We start from the raw sequence: 22,584 nt of genomic DNA on the forward strand, positions 1-22,584 counted from the left end.
CAACACTGTCCCAGTTGGATCTGATTCGTTCCGAACCGTCATGGTACTTTTGGGGATTAAATTTTAGGATCAATTCATTTTGTGTCTTAAATTTACCTTTCACATAATAAATCACAATGCACAATGGGTAAGGCACGCTTTGTGCAGAAGGTTCCCCAAAAGGGCGAAGTGGCCATCTTACGTGGTTTCCTGTCAAATACCTGGGGACGTTTCAGTAACTGGTTGACTTTTTCTCTTTTCAGTGTGTGTGTGCTTGTTTGGGGAGGGGAAAGATTTTTAGTGTGACAGTGTATTCTTCCCCTTTGGAATTTCCGGCACCAATGACTTCGAGGGCCAGCTACATATTGGCAACTGAGAAATGTACGAGCGGTGTGTCCTCTCGATAAGAACTCTCCGTTGAAGTATGAGGTTTGAAACTAAGCGTAGAATTCTGATTCATGAGATGTAAACCACAATCGACTCGCTTGTTACGTTTATTAAGCGTATATTCATGAGGATACTCATGCCCCCTTGTACCCTCTTCTCGCTTGAAGACCACAGACATTTGGGGTTTTTGGAAAATTTATCCCATTTAAGTTAAGGTGGAAGGCTTTTCCTGCTCACCAACCGAACATCATCAGGTCGCCACAAAACAAAGAGACACACAGAAAGTAACTCCCAAGAACACGTTTGCAGTTGTGTTGTAAATGTTTCGTCTTTCATTTGGAATTTGTAACGAACTGGAGGTTAGACCATTGTGTGGCCATTTTTAGTGTGTTAGTAGCTGGAAGGCAAGTTGACCATTTGCTGCTATTGAATTCCGAAGGATTAGGTTGGAAACACCGAAACGATGTTGTCGTCGTGGCTTTTTTTCTGTGTGAGACCATGAACGACTGTGCAACAGAGTCTTGGAATGTGGGGCGAAAGAGCATTGGTGGAACTAACTTAATTCGCCCTACCTTCGAGGGAATGTTGTGAGGGAGGAATGACATTTGCTCGGTTGACCCAAACCGTGGTCAGCAAGATTTTGCCACAAAAATTCCTTATTCCGAGCCTTAATCTTGACACAATAAAATTTAGATTAGAAACGAAAGAAAATCCCACTCTCCGTTTCGTATGTGTCGAGATCTGGAAATGGAAAAGGAGAAGGAAGAGAAGCGAAATTGAGCATGAATCGAATTAGTGAATTCCTTGAAGAAGGCGCGCGCGTGTTTTAATTCGGAAGCTTTAATACGCGCGTTTCGTGTTGGCTGCTTTCTTTGTGATTAGAGGAAAAGCTTATTTACCGGGCAGGAAAACGTTTGCTTATTTTATTTAAAGTTCGATTTTTTATTTTTGATAAGCGGCTATTTTAAGCACTTTTTTTGCACCTGCGACAGCGTGTGACAAAGAAAAACAGAGTCAAAAAGCACAGGATACATATATGAAGCTTAATGGTTATTGATCGGGTTTATGTGACAGATCGGCACCAAAGTGCCGTGATGGTTCATAAAACATGTTTAGCTCAGAATGGGCCGTGAAAAACAACGATTCTTCCCCCCAACTTTATTCGGAAGCAAGAGCGCTTGAATTAAATGCAAGCTCAACAGCAAAATGTATAAGAGACACAAGAAAAAGAAACTACCAAACTACCGGTTACGGGGCGGAAAATGATTCCTTCCAACATTATCACGCCTCGTCTTGCTGATTGCGTGTCACCCTGTTTGTCATGTCGTTAACATGTTATGCTTTCCGGAAGTCCGTTGCTAGTCCAGGTTCCAGCAAACGTCTTTTTCCAAATTAGTTTCCCAATCCTTGCGCCATTCTCCCCCGGCAAAGCTAAAACGCATACACATTTATGTGGAATTCTTTGAAGGTTTGTTTATGTCATCATTTTCCTATTTTTCCAATCTGCTCCGTTTGGGTTATCACCACCAAAGTAGCAAAGTTTTCGTTAGCGAAAAAATATGCTTGTCAGTTTTTGACTCTTGTTTGTCATAGCCGTTGCCGTTGTCATCCGTTGGTCAATTTCGGAGTCCGCTTCCCTAACTATTATCCTCCAAATTGTCTCTTGACATAGGAAAAAAGCGTAACTTTACTCCTCTCAATCCCGGAACTCCCTAAATAAGATGTTGTTGTTCCGGGAACGGGCCGGCAAAGGAAGTTTATAAAACTTTTATAGACTGCTCGCCAAGGTGCAAAAAGAGGAAGAAACGAAATGAAGTTATAGTTACGATCAAAGCGAAGGTCTACACAGCCTGTTCCAATATTCCTCGTCTTAATGCTGGTCTTAACCGCACAAATCTATATTAAACGTTGTCAGTCAGGTTGGTGTTGTGTTCGCAACACCGTTGGCCGTCGTCATCCTCTTTGTCACCTTTAACGGCGCGGAACTGTGACACTTTGCCAAACCACATCCTTTTTGCCACTTGCCTCTTAGCTCGTACCTTGGTGGGCTAGGAGCTAACCGGATGCTAACACAAAACGAAACGTATGTATATCATCCAATTCAATCTCGGGATCTACATTTTCTAGGTAGAAACAACGGCTGAACACGAACGGCCATGCTTGTCCTTTTTGGAGGGGGCTAAGATATGAAGGCAACGGGCGGGAGACATCGGTTGAACTAAAAGTTAGACACGTTGGTCCTGATTGAAGCTGTCTAAAGCGTCCTTGCCTGCCTGATAACAAGGTGCGCTTTTCCGTGTTGCCGGATCTGACGGAGCGTAGGATACTCCCTCAAACTCTTCACCAAAAAAAAACTGGAAAGGGCAAATACTAGTGGATTCTGATGAGTCAGACGGCATAGTCTACGGGGTATGCCGGAAATGGAACAGCGAGCAGAATGCGACCAGCATGCATAAATTATGTCAAAAATGGTTTTGCTCTTCGTAGGCACAACCCAACAACGACAAGGCAAGGAGACAGCCGCATGATTTGATATTAACTAATTTAGAAAACGAATACAGCGCGAGCAGGAGGTTTTGCTTCGGTAGCACGTCAAGCACGGGCCTCCCGTCGGATTCGGAAGGATGATGGGGCCGCTGTTGTGTTGATATTTATCTCCAGTTTCGATCCACCAAATTCATTCGGCGGTTGGGTGAGATTTATCTCGTGTCCCGTCGTCGTGTGCTTGCTAGAAGCGCCGAAACTCAATTACCTTGAGACCGTCGGCTTGTGCATTCTGCTTGCGGTGGCACCGTTTGCCGACACGATTACACACTTTAATTTCAGGACGACTTTTCACTAAACAGCCGCCACTTTACACACAAAACCAACGGTACAGCTGCACATTGACAAACGGAGCACGGGACGGAAATAGGAAAACACTCACCGCCTAGCGAGCTTTCTCCATATTCGCTGATAATTCCTGGGCGGAGATGTATTCGTTCCTTCCCAACGCTAAAGCATCGAAAGTCGAACGAGTTACGTAAATCTTTGTCTTGTGTATTTCCTACCGAAAACTACTCGAGCAAGCCCCGAGTGTGTGAAGTGCAGTGGGAATTTAGCTTTTGGGATTGTTATGTATGGGCTTATGGAGAGTCGTGCGTTTTCCCGGATGTACGGATGGAAAGGAAACAAAATTTCCCGTACTCTATCTCTCTTTTCTCTCTCTCTCTCTCTAGCTTTATTGTTCCATTCGCCCAACGTTCGATCAATGGTGTAGTGTTCCGGTTTCCAGAATCGAAGCCCCAAAACAACTTATACTAATTCAATAAAGTGCTTCAGTCGTGGCGCATTAAACCACAAGACGTTTGTAAATATTTGAAGAAGAATTCCAATCGCACACACATAGGAACTGTGAAAACGGATTCACGCCCTCTTTCATCCCCTCCGTGGCTTTTGTCTTTTGTTGGGGGTTGGAGTTTTGTGGGAGTACTATGAACGGTTGACAGTGCTTACCCGATTCACTTCCATTCATTCGGATTGAGCTGGGCAACTTTTTCAATTATGACAAATTTAACACCAACCTCGACACCAGAAAACAATCACCATTTGAAAGGGTTACGTACGTACGGCCAAAGGGGTTTCATCGGGTCACTTTTCCCTCCCAATCGAATACCCAATTCGCTCCGATCAATCCGTTCGAAAAACTGAATGAATGAAAAGCTTGTGCCTTGTAGTCGCAGAAAGTTAAAGATGGCACCGGAAGATGCTGGCAGATCGGTTTTCTCAATGGTTGAAGACGCCTCAACAGGAAAACAATCCGTTCGATGGTCTTGCACCATCATGCACCGGGTGTCATCTTACAAAAAGTTGCACTACCAGGTCCGGAACCCTGGTGGAGTGATATATTGGAAAACTTTGATTTATAAATAGTATCCAAAGCACAATTGTCCTCGTCGGGTCGGTAAACAGCATCACGACGTTGTCCTTGATGGCGGGTGCGAAGTTTATGGAAGTGTTTGCGTTCTGTCATTTATTGCTTCCAGCAGGAAATTGTGTTTCTTCGAGGAGGTAATTTTAGACTTCGCTACTTTTGATTAGACGTACCATCGTTGGTAAGCAATCAAATTTAATTCATTATTAAAGAGCGGGAAAATTGTAGTTCTAGGGTGGTAATTTCTACAGTGGGTTACTTTATTATATGAACAGTTATTTTAAGGATTGAACAAATGTTGACTTAACAAAGATAAATGCTAGAATGGGCTAGAAAAATTAATTGTGGTTTTAGGGTGATTTAAATCGAAAAGAGAAGAAAATATATTTTTACGTTTAACATTTTAAATCTAAAATTCAACATTATTAGAAAACAAAAAAAATATAAACAAAATTGCGGTAGATTATCAAAATAAATATATAAATAATAATATAATATAATATAATATAATATAATATTTATATCGTAATATAAAAATAAATATATTGGATACGATTGCTCTACCCCAGTAAGAAAATATGAAGGATTTTTTCTTTAAGCATCGCTTAAATCGAAGTTCCTTAGCGGTATAATTTCAGTAATTATACAGCGCAGCTTAACAGAATTTAGATTCTCTTATACGGCGATGTTTAGAGCCAAGTGTCATGCTAAAAGAGCGCTACTTAAGCGCTGTTTAAGCAGAAAGTAGAATTGGAGAAATAAAAGTTTATTTCTTCTTTTTCCCTCTCCTCTCTCTAATCTCTCTTCTCTCTTTTTCTTTGATGAATCTGCTCTCTTCATAACAATTATGACTAACTGCGCCTTATCTCTTCATTTCAGTATTATACTTTGAGAGACTAACAGATTTACACTATTGGAGGCTATCGAGAATTGAACTCTGTCTATCTAATCCAAATGTTAAACTCTAGATGGTCTAACGGTATGAGCTATTAAACTATGATGGAAGACCTTTGCTAAAGGACCAATAAGTGAAATGGACGGCTAGTTCAATCTGTTGATTGCTACATATTAGCTAGAACTCCAAGTATAACACAAGCTTAAAGGCGCTAACGGGATGCTCTGCAGTAGCGCACTAGCAACTGGATGCCGTTGGGTAGAACTCAAAGTATAACACAAGCTTAAAGGCGCTAACGTGATGCTCTGCAGTAGCGCACTAGCAACTGAATGCTGTTAGGTAGAACTCAAAGTATAACAAAAGCTTAAAGGCGCTAACGGGATGCGCTGCAGTAGCGCACTAGCAACTGAATGCTTTTAGGTAGAACTCAAAGTATAACACAAGCTTTCAGATGCTAGAGTTAGAATCGGAGGAGAAGTTTTAGAGTAGGTAAGCTTGTATTCTGCTCGGAGGAGGTATTTTAGAGACAATAAGCCGCTGTTTCACCACTAAAGCTGATTTTTTCTTACTGGGACATTTAATACTAAATGCTATACCTACATTTAAAAGACAAAAATTGAATTCAATCAATTGAAACTAAAACTTGTGTTTAAACGACGTTAACATTGCTTGCAATTTTGATAATATCATTTCGATATTCATAATAATTCTTTTTCTACCAATACGGCTAGGCCGTTCTTTATGAATAAAAAAAATAATAATTCTTTTTCTTAATTCTTTCTCCTTAAAATTTTTATTTATTCTCTTTACAAGACAAAATATTACAAGATATGAAAAGGCAACAAAAAAGAAAATATGAAACAAAAAAGGGTTATTTATTTTTTAAACTTTAATATGAAATAGTGCGTTATATTTGTTAATATTTTTGCTTAAATTATGGATAAATTTTCGTTCCTATTGTCAACCCCGTTTATCCTGGCAATATTGATTACATTTTGCCACATCGCGTCCATTGAGTTGTAACATTGAGTTTCACAACTAAAAGTGCGAGTAGTTAAATTAATAAAAAGCTTACAACATATTACATATTCAGATAAATACTTATTTAACTAGCGACAATACTTACAATAGTTATTTTTTGGGTGTAAAAATTATTGTTTATAAAAAAATCCAATAAAGAAACTCCATTTTATTAGTATTGAGCTCCAACCACAAACGTTTGAAATTAAATGTCTGCTCGGTTATAAATTGCAATCGATAATTTCCATTAAACAATGGCATCATTTCCATGCACCGTAAGTTGTGCCCACCGTGTGGTGTAGAACCGGATGTAAACTTCTCCCTTGTTACTTACAACGGCCACTTCATCTGCACGTAGCACCAACACAAACTATACCGAAACATTACCTCCGGCAGCAAATTGCATGTTTTGCACCGATTCCGTGAGTGGAAGTTTTCGTTCCATGCTTTTGGTAAAATGTATTACAATTCCGCTGCATTGCCCACACCCCGGCAGAAGGACGATGAGAGAGTTGAACTTACTACCGATCGAATTGTAGCCGAAACCGACAAGAAGTTTGCTTACATCTTAAAGGCTGACGGAGGAACGGGGACCCTAGAAGGGCTAGAAACAATTCTTTCATCCATTCTCATCGTTTTCACTTGTTTTGTAGAGGGATGAATTTCGTGTAATGGATGTTACCTTCCATCCAAAGGCGCATGCATGATTGAAAGAGAAAATTGTTAGCTTTTTCTTATGAAAAAAAAAAGATAATAAAAGCGAATCATTTTTATCATTCATTACCGATTCCATTCGACCAAAAAAGAGAAAAAAGACGTACTACGGCCGTAAAGGATAAAACGACAAGACGAAACCGTTTGAGGACGACGACGACGATGATGATGATGATAATGATGAAGAACATGATTGGATGTTTAATATTTTCCGCTTACTTTCCTTGGCTCGTTAAACGTGTGTGTGTTTGTAGCTTTTTTTCTACTACATTCCTAGACGAAAAACAAATTGAAGGAGAAAATCTTCTCCGTCACATCAAGCCTAGACTTACTGCGCATTGGAATGGTGGCAAAGCTTCATAGAAAATGGATGCGCTGGAAATATAAAATATATAGCAAATCGAACCAGAACAGCCGTTTTTCGTTCGCCACTTGTGTTTGAAGCGATGTCTTCTTCATCGGCCTGGTACGAGATTAAAGTCTCTGATATTAATCTGTCTGCGAGAAACGGCGGGCGGGAAAAAAGTGGATCACTTCAGTGGAGTAAAATTTATGGCCAAGATTTCTTAACAAAAAAAAGAAACACACATACATTTGTACATAACAATCACAGCAATGGGAAAACAGGTAGATCGATTGTACCGAAGGTTGTTTGTACCGTATTTCCGTATTCTGTAGGTGATTATTTTTCCATGTCCTGATACGATTACGCGCACCATTCAGCGGAAACTGATAGGACATCATTCCATCAATTGAATCGACTGTACGTAAATGGGATGGAAGGTAGAGAATAGAATTTTGTTTATTTTCCGGAAGTTAATCTACTTACCATGAGAGAGGGAGAGCCTGTACGATGGGCTAACCCACAATGATGGAGAATGGAAGAAAAAATAGCATTTTCTCATCACATCAAGGCATTATTGAAAGATGAATGCTGCTTAACTTTTTGTCGAAAAATATTGCAGATCATACCCTTAGAACAATTCAATCGAGTGGTTTGTTGTTTTGTTTGTTCGTAGGAAGTGCTAAGTGGCAAATTGATTGCGTGTCCCTAGGTGCACCAGGGAAATAGGCCCGTTAACAATGTCGTTACAGCGCATCAATGTAATGTTCTTTTTGGGTTAATATTTAACTAATCGCATGTTTGTGAGATGTTGCTATTTTGATCGCGTAAATCTCATTGAATCGTTTGTGTTTTCGTAGAAAATTCCCTACGTCAAAGCTTCTCGTCTGAAAGGTAGAACAAAAAGGATTTTCCTCTCTCCCACGTGGTTGGCTACATTTAGGGAATGACGCGTTCACCATACCACCGGTGAATGAATTGGCAATGAACTCACCTTCTCTCTCTCTCTCTCGCTCTCTCTCTCTTTCTCTCTTCTCTTCTTTATGCCATTTTTCTAGTATCACTTTGTCGTGTTGTAACAAAAACACCGTGTGTCATCCCAGTGTCATGCGTGTGGCATGTTACAACATTATCACTTTCCAACATCCAACACCAACGTTTTGCTCCATGCGATCCTTACCGTGCGTCAGTATCTTTGGCGCTTTTGTAAAACGTTGACTTTTTGCACACGGCCGGCTTGAGGGTTAAGGCCGGGGGTGGACTTGAGCACCTTTTTCTCACCCCGACAACGGTCCGTTATTAATGGAGCATGGCGATGTTTACATCGTCGTAATGGGCAACGTATGGACGGTGTCGTTTACACATTTTCGAAGGCTAGAAACACCGAACCAGACCCTTCGGCTCTCTCTCTCTCTCTCTGTCTGGTTTTTGGACATGTGTGTGAATTTCCATTTCGTGTTTGAATCCCAATGCCTTTGGCTGGGAACTTTAAACGGTATAGCCGTGGAAAACATGAAGCCATTTGGTGATACGCAATAACGAACCAAAAGCGCAAGTTTGTTGTTTTTGGTTTGATTTTCTCTGTTTAGCGCTATTTTATATATATTTAGCGCTCTGTATAGTTTTTCTGTTCAATGAACAAGTTGTCTTTACAAAACACCATGCGTCTCCATCAACGAAAATATTTATTTTTTTCACTAAAGATTTTTTTCTCTCCATCATTTAAATTTAATATTTAATATTACTAATTTGAATGTACGTATGTTTTTTTTTGTATGTAAAATATTTACATTTCCCATGGTTGATTCCCTCGCATCCCCATAGTTAGCAGCTATTATGAGGATGAGCTACTTCATTCCAAAGGCTTCAATGGAATGAAATCCTATCAAAGTTTTGCCGGCACCAGAAAAAGTTACACATTAATCATCATAATTTTACATCACCACGATGGTTTTACACCTAAACGTGGCGTTAGGAAGATTGTACAGCAGCAAGAAAAAAATACTACTCGTCGACATGATTTAATTCACTCCAATCATCGTCCAAGCGAGAAAAAGTAATTTAAATTAAAATAATGAACCAAGAGATCGCAAACCCACCCTTGTCAACTGATAGTATCCGCCGGTCTAATCGAGAGGCATTTGTACCGGTGGGGAAGACGAAAGGGAAGGCGATGTGGTTCCCACCCACCGGCAAACATAAAATCCTCACAGGGACGGACGAACTTTTCCACTTTGCGCACGTTATCGTGGTATCTTCAGTGGCGTCTTTGCTTAAATTTTACACCCAAATGAATGTGCAAATTAACCTTGATTTCAATATTTACTTTCGGTTTTCGGTGGCCAGGAACGGCGGATGGATTCATTCGAGAGTTCCCCAAACCCCAAAAAGGACGTGATTCGCTGTGCCCTTTTTTGGGTGGAAGCACTTGCAACTGTGTGTGTGTTTTTTTTCTCCTCCACTTATCACAACAAACGGAGTGTCTGTGTTAAGCTTTTGCTAATGTTTTGTAACGACTAACGACGTGGTCAGAGGGTGGAGGATGGGCTTTGCGGTGATGAAACAATCACTGTAGAATGCAACTTTTTCGTGTAGTTTTTCGGGCAGGACAAAGTTGTTTTTTAGAAGATGTATACATATTTTTTTTATTCATTAAGTTAAGATATTAATTAAGAAATTATTTCTTTACGATCCGATGCTTTTATTTCTACAGTTATTTTTATCTATTTGAATTTTTCAACATCATATAAGGAAGTCATATTAATTATAAGCAATTAAATATTTATAGAATAAATTTAAATAAAATTCACCAAAAATTTTAAAAAATGTTACAAAATTACTTTTAAATATGTCATTATATATTTTTGTGTAACTAATAAATAGTTTTCTTACTGTTTTTTTCTTCTTTTTCAGAAATCTCTACTAATTGGGCGAATTCCAGTAGCACAAATGACTGGTCCAATTAAGCGAGGACTGCTCTGGCAGCAGCGTGATCGGCTATTCTCCCGCTGGAAAGAAAGGTACGTAAACACGCTCTAGAAAACCTTCCTCAATTTATTGATACGATAAATGTCGGTACAAATTTAAGCGATCCATAGACAAATCCCGTGACCAATGTCACTTTGCGTTCTAATCCTTTCCTACCCAGACAGCCACTTGTTTCGCTAGATTCCTTTTTATTAATTTCCCCCCTAGAAAAACACCACTCCGCTTTTATGGCAAGTTCTGAGGCCGGCACATTAGGTTCCGGTTTCCATTTTCCAATGCTTTTTTGCCATGCGATACTAATGATGGGACGTTAACTTTGATACTTATTTTCAGATACTTCATCCTAACACGTGATTATCTCAATTGTTTCAAACGAGCCACCGGATCTGCGTCGGAGAAGATTTCCGACATGGGACAGTTTATATTTAAGGTAAGTACGATCGTCCACCGTGTCAGTCAACGCGATGGTTTTTTGTTCGGGATGTAGCAACACGTTGTCGGTGTGTTTAAACCTTTTTTAATGGCCGCTAGAACGAGACTAACCGGACCGGATTTCGGTGTCAGGTGCGAAATGTGCAACATTATGGTTACACCAAAACCGATGGAATGAACAGGACGAGAAGCGTAACATAATAAAAGGCGTAGAATATAAAACTGCCTTTAGCCGTTGGCTTTTTTGCTGCAAGAGTGAACATTTCTGCACTACTTGGGCAGTTAATGTTAACTGGCAAAATGTAAATCGACATCCGTATTTCCCTAACAAGTGAGCATGAGCCTCAAAAATGCACTTCCAAAAGGTAGGGAACTTCACAGTCCCTTGTTTACTCACTTCGATCAGCAATCGGTCCAGAAAGCAGAAAGGCTAAATATTTGTCCGTGCCGTACGATGGTTAGCATTCTCTCGGAATCCGATTTTTGCTCTAAAAACGCATCAGAATGCAGCCGGGAGTTAATGGTTGGAACTGGAATGATCGTTCGAATGTGACCATTGAACAGAAGTCCATCCCCTTAGTGCACAATGGAATGAAAAATTACAATCCATTGCAATCAAAATATTTGAAAATAATAATATTTTTAAAACGTCTACACACTCTTTGTGGACGTGAATCTTCTTAAACATGGATTGTAAATAAATTTTACCACCTAAAAGCATTTCCGTAATTAATGAAATTCCACACAAATCGTACGGAAACCGAAATGAGCGTCCATAGTGCGTGCTGTTTTGGCATCTTTGCCCAGAACGTCGAACTCCGTCTGTCGATGCGAAAGAACGGTTGCACACACAATTGTTGTATGACGATCGTTCGGCATCGTCGTCTACTAAGGACTTTACACCACGTTCTGTCGCCGTGCGTTTGTTATCCTGGCAAATGCGGTGGTTCACTGTCATCATCCGGCCTGGTTCTGTGGTTGGTCCAACAGAATCAATGCATCAGAACCCCACGAGGCAAAGAACTGCATCACGTACGGGGTGGTAAAAAGAGAACAAAATATATTCGCTGAAACGCCTATCAGCAGCTTCCGAGTCAGAGAAAGTGGTTCCTCACTAAAGACACAGACTGTGTGGCATGCCTTAGCTAACAGGGCGGGAGGTGAGTTGGAAAAATTTCATTTTCGCACATTTTCACGATCGACTTGCTTTATGCGTGTGTGCGTATGTCAGCTCAAGAAGCGGAAGCGGAAACAGCCGACGAATGCCACGTTAAGTGAAACGTGTTGTGCTGCGTATGCCGAAGGCTTTCCTCGGTTGTGCTACGCGCGATATGTAAACAATGAACCGTTGCATTTGCAAAACTGCATCGAAGAAAGTCTGCCAGTGGATTGGAAAGTACAGCTCTGCTCTATGCCTGAGGATGCTTTGGATGGCTATGATGGTGAGAAAGGTGCACACAAAAAAAAGAATTAGTCCCAGAGTATGTGGAAAAATCGTTCTCCGAAGGAGTGGAAATGCAATTAAGTGCGCTTTGCACTTTGCAAAAATCAAATGTTTGTTCAATGGAGTGCATATAAATTGCTTTTAATTGATTCACCCAGTCTGCACTCTAGGGGCACGCTAGGGTTGACTTCTCAAGTGCATATGGTAAGCGAGTCTGCAGAATGGAGCGTCGTTACTATAATCGAGCACTTCTTTTACAAGCCGTCTGAGAGAGAGGCTCGTCCTCGTACTGCCGACACAAAGAATGGATTAAGGGCTGGTTAAACCATTTAACAGCAGGTAAGCTTACGGCAGGCAATGAGTCGTTGTAAGAAGTGAACCGTGAAAAAAAGTGGGATTCAAAAAACGGGTGCTTACCTGCGTCCTTACATAGGTCAGCAAGTCGCAAGTAGTGTAGAATATGGACGGAACTAAACCAAAGCGGATAAACGCTTAAACTCAATCAGCAAATCCAATGAACTCTCGCCGGGGCCTGTGTCCATATTCGATTCCACGCCTTCGTTAATCAAACACGTAGCAGATGGGGTTTATTAACGACATCGTTGTTAGTATTTTTGTATGATAACTGCTGAAAGTTCCGTTTCGAACATAATTCTAACGATTATCCGAATCGCGTGTTACCCAAAACCTCGAAGGATTTTTGTGACATGCTGATTCCATTCTGAAGCAATCTTCTCAACGATTAAATTGGATTTCCGTGACTGTTTTTTTTCATACGAAAAAGTATTTTCTATTTTACATGTAACCTTTCACGTTTCTTATGAGTTTTTAATTTCAAAAATTGAATAAACATTACCTTTTGCTGTTTGATCATCTTCTTCTTCTTCTTGGCTTTTAACGACCTTACAGGTCACGCCGGTCATTTCTGGCTTACTAGACTTATATTTACCACGTAGCCGGATAGTCAGTCCTTGCTACGGGGGAACGATCCGGATGGGATTTGAACCCGGTCCTGCCGGGTGGACCGGCCCCGTTTATCACATGCACCACCGGATCGCCCCCGTAGTTTGATCATGGTTTCCACATTTCTTAAAATTTGTTTTGAACATTCTATTGATGGACTTTTTTGCTTTTTTGTTTGTTTATTTTTCAATACTAGACGCTTTCGGTACTTCGCTACTTAATGTTTGAGGAAATGATGTTATCAGAATTTGCTTAATTTTATTTTCATCCCGATTTCTTAACTGATGTTATTGTTATTGTTTGATATTTATTATTTTTATTTCTATTTTTTTTTTCTCATGTATGTTGAATGTATGTACTTTGATTAGTTTTTTTAATCGTAGACTCTACTTCAAATTGCCTGATATAAAGAAAGCTGTATTTATTTCAAAATGCAAAACTATTTAAAAATTCCTACTTACAAAAAGTCCTGAGAATAGATTGAAAAATACGCAATAGGGAAATAATTTGCCCGAAAATGCTACATTTCTACAGGAATAATCGGAAACCAGATAGTTTAATGTTAAATATAAGAAGAGTATTTTTTAAAATAACTCTTTCTTATATTTTGCACCACTTTCTACACTTTTGTTTTAAAAATGACTTTTTCCTTTAGTCAAGTTTTAAACTGAATGAAAAATCATCAATATCTAAAAATAGAGTCAATTGTGGTAGGAAAATAGATCAAACACAACATAAATAATTGGCATTGTTTCTACTATTGTTCGAATCATGCCTGGTCGTTGTTAATTGTACTCCATTTGTCGTTTTGACATTCGTCGATTCGATGCTTCAATTCACAGTTAAAACAAACAAAATCCAATTCTTTCTGTGTCTATACAGACTGGAGAATTAGACAAGAGATAGCCAAAACACCATCAATTGCTGCCAACAATGGAATTTAATTCCAGGCCTAATTAATCGTGTCATCCATTGTGTTCGAACAGGAAGCAAAAATGAGAACATAGGGCTACAAAAATCTAGCCTCCAGAATTATCCACAGCTAGCCGTCGAACCGATTCTGACTGAATGGCGTAATTGATTTTGCTTGTGCAAACCCGTTGGCGGATCAAGCCGCTAGGAGGCCTCTAGGCGGAATAGTATATGAAGGGCCAGCCCTATCAATAAAAAACTGCTAACCGGGAGGGGGCTCGAGCTTTGAGGCAAATTTTGGTTTTTGACGCTTACACGAAATGCAGGACATTTTGCAACGCCGTAAATAGTAAAATATTTTTTTCAGACATTTGTGATTGAATGTGGTTTACTTACCGAGATAAACGATACTTCGTACGCAGGACACTTTACTTTCATAAATGCCCATTTGGCCCATTTAAAAAAACCACACTCGCCTACAATGGCCACATTTTAAAATAGACGAATTCACGTAATAAGCAATTAGCTCCTTGAGAAAAGGACATTACTTTTTTCTTCAAAAAGCATCCAACACTTGCATTTTTTTCTGTGCCCAAAGGCACATACACACTTGCGCTTTGACAACATTTTAAAACATCACACTTGCGTACAATGGGCACATTTTAAAATACACAAATTCACGCAATAAGCAATAAGTCATCTGCACGCTCATAAGCCGTCTACACAATAGACACTTTTTCACAAAAAAAAAAACTAATAATTGGATTATCCCACGTACCAAAAGTTTTTATTTCGTTTATTCCAAATTTTATTAACTAGCCTAAGCTAGCACGGAGAAAAACCGTACACCACACGTTTATGGCAAGGTTTTATGATAAAACACATTTCCAAAATGCACTGCACAGACACAAATGCAAATAATTTGCCTGATTAGTAAACGCACTTACGCATTGTTAATTTACTTACTCTCACACACGTACCCTCCGGCGTTAGCGTGCGGCAAACTGTGCTGACCACAATGTATCTTGAACGTTGGAGTAGGACAAACGTTGGAGTAACACTGGTATTCTTCTTTCACTTACACTTACTAACAGGTGTCAACGGGTGACGCTGACACAAACCAAGCGGATGCTGGCAACAATTTATACACGTGCAAGCCAAAATCTTTACTGTTTAAGATAACGAATTATTGTACTAACCATACATTGTAACTATGTATTGAATAACTACAATATTTCTATAACTACAAATGAATACAATGAATAACTACAAAAATAACTACTTTTGCTAAATTTCCTATATCCCGAGAGCTTTTTTTCCACAACTCACGCGTTTTAATGTCCGATCGCTACTGATCACAATTTCCCGTTATCTCATGATCATAAGCTCTTCTGCTTGGTTATCACGACACACCTACACACCTGTAATTGACGAAACGGACGCGCCCGATTTCATCTTTCACACACACTTCGCTCCTCGTTGAAAGACGAATGCAAAACGCCTCGTAAAAAAACAATTGAACAAAAACTCTTTGCTCCTGTCGATCAAATTCGTTCTTAATTTTTTACATTACATACTTTTTAATAAAATAAAACACTGTTGTTGTGATTAGTGGGAAAACTTTTTAAAAGGACATTGGTTTAATCAGGTTGGTTGATGAGTGTGCCGTGGGTAGAAGAAAGGTTTACTTCTGCTACCAATTTTCATTCACAATTCCGTTCTTCGAGGCCGTCCCTGGCCGAAGAGACCCCAGGCGGCTACCTACTTCCCCTACCATTAGATCCACCACTGTGTTCCTTCGTTGTGGGGTTTATTGTGGGGAACAAATATTCGCAAACGATCAGCTTTACTTGTAATGAAAAGCTTTACTTATCCAAATTAACCCCTTGCGCCCTTATTCCGTCTTCCACAGATCAAACTAGTCGATGTGGAAAAGGTGGAATGGCTGAATCGGCGGTCGTACAGCGCGATAGGCCTGCTTCTCGGTTCACGAGAAGGACGCGTCCTGTTGCGCAGCGACCAGGGCCTGGAGGATTGGTTCGAGCTGCTAGAGGAGTGTACGCTGAGCAGCAAGGAGCGGCGTCGTGCTCTTCGGCTGACGCAAGGGCCACGATCGCGCGCCTCGCTAGCGGCCCCAGTATCGGCGGCTTCACTGCAGAACAACCACCTCGGGCTCGGCGGTACCTACTCGGGTGCGATCGAGGACTGGCTAATGTCACGGCATCAGAAACCGGGCGGACAGCGCTTCAACCACATCCTGCTGTCGGACTCGGTGCCCGACCTGAGTTCCATCAACGAGAATGGGCTGTGTAGCGGTTTGTTGACGAACCATTCGACCCCGAAAAAGGTGCCGAATGCACGCCACAATCTATCGGGCGGCGGTGGATCGAGCAATGGGTACAGCAGCCACAACGGTAGCCTGTACAATGGGTTCCCGTACTCACCGCTGAAGAAGCTGGCGGACAACTTTGTCAATGGTAACCATAGCTACACGCTGCACGACGATCTCGAGGAGGAGGTTGAATTACGCCGCGGTGGACGCTACCGGGAGAATGACGATCTGTACAGAAGACCGCTCGGTCCGGGTGGGAACGATAGTAGTCGTCATTCGTGTAAGTATTTACTACAACAGAACATCATTGATTTCGCAAGAGTGACCAAATTGACCTCACCAACACTGCTCGCTTACACAGTTCTCACAGATTTGGATTACACTGGTTGTGATAGTGGACTCGATACGCCACCATCAACGCACCGTCCATCGAGCTGCCGGGATAATATTTACTTCGGTTCGGCCTACAACAATCACGGTCACGGTTCCGGATTCCTGGGCAAGGATAAGACAACCGACACCGGTATCAGTTCGTCCCGTGGAACGCTTGTCTCACCGGCCAGCAGCATTCGGCATGGGTACGTCAATGTACAGAACTTCAACGGTAACAACACCACGAACAACAACAACCATCTGAATAGCTATGGATCTCGGTAAGAAAGCTCGTAAATAATTATTAAATTGTTTGTATCAACAACACTTACGTATCAACCTTACGTATTAATCGGTCCCTTCCCATTACAGTTACAGCGTACAGGAGCAGAAGATTCTCCGTGCTCGCAATACCGAGGAGAACAAAAATTCGATCCGTTCCGTACGGGCGGAATTCTTCGAGCAAAGCAAATATAACAGCAACGGTAGCAACAGTGCTATTGCCAACAACAATAACAACATCAATAACAATGGTAGTGGCCACCATGCGGCACACTATCATCCACATCATCATCAACATGTGGCGCAGCATCCGAACGGTGTTGGTAGCAATGGCAACATTCATCAGCATTTCAATGGGCTGAACAACAACATTCACAGCACTAGCAGCAACAGTAGCAGCAGCAACAACAACAACCACAGCAACAACAACAATGGTAATGGTGGTGGAGGAGGTGGGATCGGTACCCTTAACGATCGTGCCGCCCCGTTTCTGTCTGCTAATGGCAATGGGACCGGTTCGCAGCGCGATCGCTATCAGCAACATCCGGCCCTGGCTGCTATCATCAACGAATCGCAGGGAATGAAATTCAGAGGTACGTAGAACGGGAGGAGAAGGAGAAGAGGAAGAGATGGATCACTTTAACAGAGTATTTAATCTTTGGTTTTGTTTTGTAGATCGTTCCTATTCCGACTGTCAGCAGGCGGCTCCCCGTGCTCGCCAATGGACCAGCAATACACCAAGCCCGAAGCGTATCCCGTTTTTGGGCACTCCACCGACCAGGGTGTAATGATGTTCCACCCTTCTTCCACACGTGGTTAGCAATTTAGCAACGAAACTCGATCAATCCACCGAGCGAAAGGAGAGGGCTTACGCGTGTTAGGCAAGATGCAACGACAGAGCGAACGACAACGACACAGTAGATCATAGTTTAATTCCTTACCTTTTTTTCCAAATTCCTTCCCTCATCATCCGTAACAAGCAATTAGTAGTGACGTGTTTCTCTTTCTTCGTGCACGAAGATTATTTTACGAGAGAAGCAAGCATGCATGTATGTAATGGCACATGTGAAGGCAATGCTCGAACATCTATCTTAGTACAACACTGGCCACAAATGCACTGTGTATCCGGCTGGCTGTTGTCTAGCACTAGTTTCTGTTTCCGTGCACAGTTCTGCAAGTGACTGTGGCTTTATCTCCGAAGCAAGCGCGAGCATCCAGTAGTATTGTAAGTAGGGGGGGTGGTTTCCCGGTAGTAAACTGTTTTTTTTGTTGTTGCTAAAATTTCGAATCCTCATCTGCGTTCATCTGTTGTTGTTGCGTTGCGTTGCGTTGTAGTGCATGCGTGTAGAGCTTTAGCTTGCATGTTTAGATCGTTTAGATTTCGACTAGTAACAAATCTCCCTTCTTCGGTCCGTTAGACGTAGAACGTTTCGGAATAGTGCATCGTTTGTTTGCTAGTGTATAATGCGTGTAATGAGCTCTTACGAATATCCAAATAGTAGCATTAGTATTGATTGTAGTACTTTGCGTGTGTGGAACGATTGAGTAGCAAGCTGTGTTAGGGTGTAGCTCGTTTGGCTTAATTTATCCCATAAATCGGGCATTATCGAATTAGCCTTCAATACAAGTAAACATGTAGAGGAAAAAGGGCTATTTAGAATATTTGAAACTTTTGGACAATTAGGAACAATCCAAACGTTGGCGTTCTCAACAATAGTTCCAAAACGAAAAACCGAGCCTTAATTTATATCGAAACACAACACTGGCGCTCGCTGTACATGGCTGTATGTGGTTTAAGCTTAGCGTAATAATAAAAAAAAACACACGATAGCCACCTGTTTTGTTTTATATGTTAACTGCGATAATTAATTATCATGCTCGGTACGACTCGACTCATTATAAACGATAAATTAAATCTTTCTTAAGCGCAAAAGCTTACAGTGATAAACAAAAATATATGTTTCGATGTTAGCAAAATTTTATACCCAACACATCGAACCCATGTACTTGCCACTCGCGCGCGGTGGCTGTAGTATAAATACACTGTTGAAAGCGATTAACAAAACTCCTTTTTCGAAAATCGTATATCGTAACCAACAGTAGCATCCCGTATAAACTTATTAAACGATTTTATATGCAAAACTAGCGCACATTTGGCTTAGTGATTTAGTTTACAAACGCTTGCTCTTAGGCACGACGAAGCTAAACGAAGTATATACGAAAGTAGTAATAGCTGGTAGCAGCAGTGGTAGCAAGAAACTATTTAAAGATTAAGTGCGTACGACATTGTATTTGTAAATGAACAAAACCATTTCGTAAAAGTACGTGTTCAGAAAAATAAAACTATAGGAAAATAAACTAAATCGATGGAGAAATGTATGTAGAACAATCGTTATCATCCTTTTTGGCGTTATTACATTGTTGTGATGTTTGTTTTGGTGAGGATTAAGATTTATTCCATTATCGTATATGGTTTTTGAAGAAAGAAATACAAAATTTCCACATTCAATAGTAGATTAAATTGCAAAAATGAAACACGAAATGGTGTGCGATAAATTAAAACATTTCAATGACAAGAAGGATTGTAAAGGAGCGCTGGCAACTTGTACACAGGCAAACCGTGCCTAGACTACGTTGACGTGGGTGTTTTCTCCATCTCCGTTACGGGTGCGTCTGTCGCATGCCCATTCACTTGATTGTCATTGGTTTGCTGCTGCTTTTTCGCTACCTCCGGAACGCTTTCGTTCTTCTCGACCGGTTTCTCCTGTTCCTGTGTTTGGTCTGGCACTTCGGACGGTATCGGTATGTTACCTTCCTTTAGCGCAGCCAAGTACGTAGCCCTTTCGGCCTGTAGCGTGCGGCAAAGCTTTTGCAAGTTATTCAGCTGGCGGGTCGTTTTGGTTAGATGCTTTTCGCGATCGATCTGTTCATCCAGCATCTTCTGCACGGTGGCATTACTAGTTTCCCATCTCGATTTCCATGCCATGGTTTCCTTCTCGAGGGTTTTCATTTTCTTCGACATCTAAAATGGCGATAGCAGTCGTTATGTTATGCGCGCAAACATCCACCTATCGGTTGTAAACGGAAATGCTTCAAACCTTTTTCATGTCCTCCTGATATCCTTCGTAAATGCTTCGGCTTTTCTTCAACGAGTCTTGAAACTCTCCGTACTTGTCGGAATACATGGTGACCTGGCCACGTAGATGCGTCTCAACTGTCTGTATATCGGCCAACTGTTTTTTCACCTTCTGCAGCTCAGTCATCAGCACTAGCTTCTCTCTGCGGAATGGGATACATACAATATAGCACGATTTTTACATTTTTGCTAAGCTGAGTGTTAATTTATATTACGCAAGAAATTGTTCCTTTTCACTGTTTGCCTGCATTTGTAGCTTGGCTAGTTTGGCATCGTTCAGCTGCGTTACCAGTTCCATCTGTTTGTTCATTTTATCCATCTGCTGATCGCGAAGTTCGTACTGCTCGAGAATGAACTTAAACCTATGCGAAGGAGGGAGGAAAAACGAAACATCTTATGTTAATCATTTGGTAATATCATCTTAAAGCACAGTTTTCCATACTTTTTGGCCATTTCCATGTTGTCTTCCTTCAACTTCATGTTCTTGTCATTGTTCTCATTCATCACTGCCTGTATTTCGTTAAGCGACTGTTGGAACTTTTCTTGCGTCTGCTTCCGCTTTTCTTCCTCCTGATGAATCTGTGCCAAACTTTCATCCTTGATCGTTTTGTTCTGGCGCTGCAACTCTCTGCATAGCCCTTCCAGTTTCGTCTTGGTCATGGCCATTTTATCGTGCTCCAGGATGAGATTTTCCTTCTCACGCTTGGACGCTTCCAGCGTACGATCGTACTGCTTGTGCAGTGCTACCAGGCGACGGTTTTCTTTCTCCGAATCGACCAACCGTTTGTGAACGGCAGCATACTTTTCCTCCACTGTCATGCCACTGAGTGCTTTGGACAGCTGCTCTTCGATTTTTGCCTCTCGCTGCTTGTCTTCCCGCATAAGTTTCTTCGCTTCCGCATGGGTTCGCGGTTCTCCGTTACTAGTTTGCACATCCATGGTGGGGTTATTGGAAGTAACGTCTAAAAATCATAAAACACCAATATAGATATATTTTGTCTACTCCCTCATTCCACCAGCAGGATACTATTTAATCAATAACCCAGGAAAAGAATAACCCACACCCGGTAACGAGCAGGTTTACTTCGAACCGAATGTAACTTTCTTGTTATAGTTCCTTCGTTCTTGTAATACAGGTTGTATTTGTTAATATGAGCTAAAGTAATAAAGAAAAGGCTCAATTTATTTTGTATGTAACAAGCAAAAAGCCCTGAACTACTCGACCCGGCCGTTCTAATGAAAATATACTAAAGCAAAATAAAGACAAACAAACCTTATTTAAACACGAGGCACAGAGTTGGCAATGGCCTACTGTAGATGAAGATAAATTATTATACAAATGTTTTCCCTAAATTATGTTGCACTCGAATAAAACTCATTCGAACATTGCACAAATTTTACTAGCCGAAAGTTTTTTTGCTTTTTTGTTGAACGTAATCCACTCGCCTGCGGCAGCAATGTTTACAAACAACACGATTTTGACAGTTCGTGACATTACAAGCCTTCGTGTGTATGATGCATGGTTCAAAGTTGGAAGAATTCATAATTTATCCAGATGGATTCAAAATTACAAAACAGAATTCACTAAACATTAAATTACGCTCAGATATTTTATGCACTTGCCACAATCTGCCCACCCCGTTTTCATAATTTTCCTTCAAAGCGTATGGAAACACCATAACGTCAATTGATCGAAGTTACATCAGACGATCACCTAAATACGATCAGTTGCTTATGGGTGGTTCTTTTGTTTTTGTGACAAAATGTGCATTAGACCGCTTGAAGACATAAATTTCATTCTATTTTTAAACAACTTCTAACTAAACAGTGCTCAACATTCTAGTTCCGCATTTTCTTAGAAACATTCTGTGTAATTATCCATACTCATCGAAATTGCAATATCATTTCATTCACATTACGTTTGAAATGTAAATTAACTCAAAGACTAATTGCGCTGTGTGGACGAGCAGTGAAAACTGATTATCACACAACCATGGAGGTTCCACTAAACGCACGAGGTATTCACGAAAGTGCAAATACAAATCGTCAGATTTTGCCTTATTAAAAACAGTTGAAATTAGAACGATACTTACCTGCCATATTAATATCACCTCTTATCCCTTCAGTAGATTGATTTTCATACAAACTCTTTCACAATTTTCCCGATTGATTTTTTCTCACGCGGTTTTTGACACGACCGACCGAGTTTGCACCGTGTCACGCACAACAGTTCCGTTCTGCTGCGCTCTGTTCAGCCCGAAAGTGTGCGAGAATGTGTAGAATCTGACTTCGCTTAGCTCCATATGCCGGCGCTCTTGAAAAGACTCTCGTATTTTGTGCGTTAAAAATAGATAACATCGCCCGGTCGTTTCTGTCTTGCAGCATGCTATGTTTTTTCCGTGGTCAACCACCATTCCACGCTAATAAACACTACAAAATAGTTAAGAAAGAACTACCTATAACGACGTGCAT

At 40.9% G+C, this 22,584-nt stretch overlaps 2 protein-coding genes across 6 annotated transcripts in view; one reads left to right on the plus strand and one right to left on the minus strand.

The window, feature by feature from the left end:
• Nucleotides 1-19,365, plus strand: part of LOC125762525 (probable serine/threonine-protein kinase clkA) — a 99,179-nt gene extending 79,814 nt beyond the window's left edge. For all 3 annotated transcript variants that reach the window (XM_049424715.1, XM_049424716.1, XM_049424717.1), the window contains exons 3-8: nt 10,165-10,271; nt 10,573-10,669; nt 15,903-16,602; nt 16,684-16,975; nt 17,067-17,569; nt 17,652-19,365. In XM_049424715.1, coding sequence (XP_049280672.1) covers nt 10,165-10,271; nt 10,573-10,669; nt 15,903-16,602; nt 16,684-16,975; nt 17,067-17,569; nt 17,652-17,764 — 1,812 coding nt within the window. In that variant the 3' untranslated portion in view covers nt 17,765-19,365. The remainder of the gene's footprint in view (nt 1-10,164; nt 10,272-10,572; nt 10,670-15,902; nt 16,603-16,683; nt 16,976-17,066; nt 17,570-17,651) is intronic.
• A 40-nt stretch (nt 19,366-19,405) lies between these two features.
• LOC125762533 (alpha-taxilin) lies at nt 19,406-22,477 on the minus strand. 3 transcript variants are annotated; one of them, XM_049424727.1, is made up of 5 exons: nt 22,206-22,477; nt 20,555-21,074; nt 20,328-20,474; nt 20,075-20,255; nt 19,406-19,998 (listed from the first exon to the last, which is right to left on the minus strand). In XM_049424727.1, exons 1-5 carry the CDS (start codon nt 22,210-22,212, stop codon nt 19,606-19,608), a joined length of 1,248 nt encoding a protein of 415 aa, XP_049280684.1. In that variant the 5' UTR covers nt 22,213-22,477; the 3' UTR covers nt 19,406-19,605. The 3 variants fall into 3 exon arrangements, with proteins under 3 accessions (XP_049280684.1, XP_049280686.1, XP_049280685.1); XM_049424729.1 differs by lacking the exon at nt 22,206-22,477 and adding an exon at nt 21,498-21,521; XM_049424728.1 differs by lacking the exon at nt 22,206-22,477 and adding an exon at nt 21,386-21,502.
• Between the last annotated feature and the right edge of the window lie 107 nt (nt 22,478-22,584).

This window comes from Anopheles funestus, chromosome 2RL (assembly GCF_943734845.2).
Source record: "Anopheles funestus chromosome 2RL, idAnoFuneDA-416_04, whole genome shotgun sequence".
NCBI lineage: Eukaryota > Metazoa > Arthropoda > Insecta > Diptera > Culicidae > Anopheles > Anopheles funestus.

What these genes read in the sequence shown, in the direction of transcription:
- LOC125762533 (XM_049424727.1), bottom strand. An exon ending in AACATGGAAATGGCCAAAAA is followed by an intron (nt 20,475 to 20,554) that starts GTATGGAAAACT and finishes TCCTTCGCATAG; the next exon opens with GTTTAAGTTCATTCTCGAGC. An exon ending in GAAAAGGAACAATTTCTTGC is followed by an intron (nt 20,256 to 20,327) that starts GTAATATAAATT and finishes CCCATTCCGCAG; the next exon opens with AGAGAAGCTAGTGCTGATGA.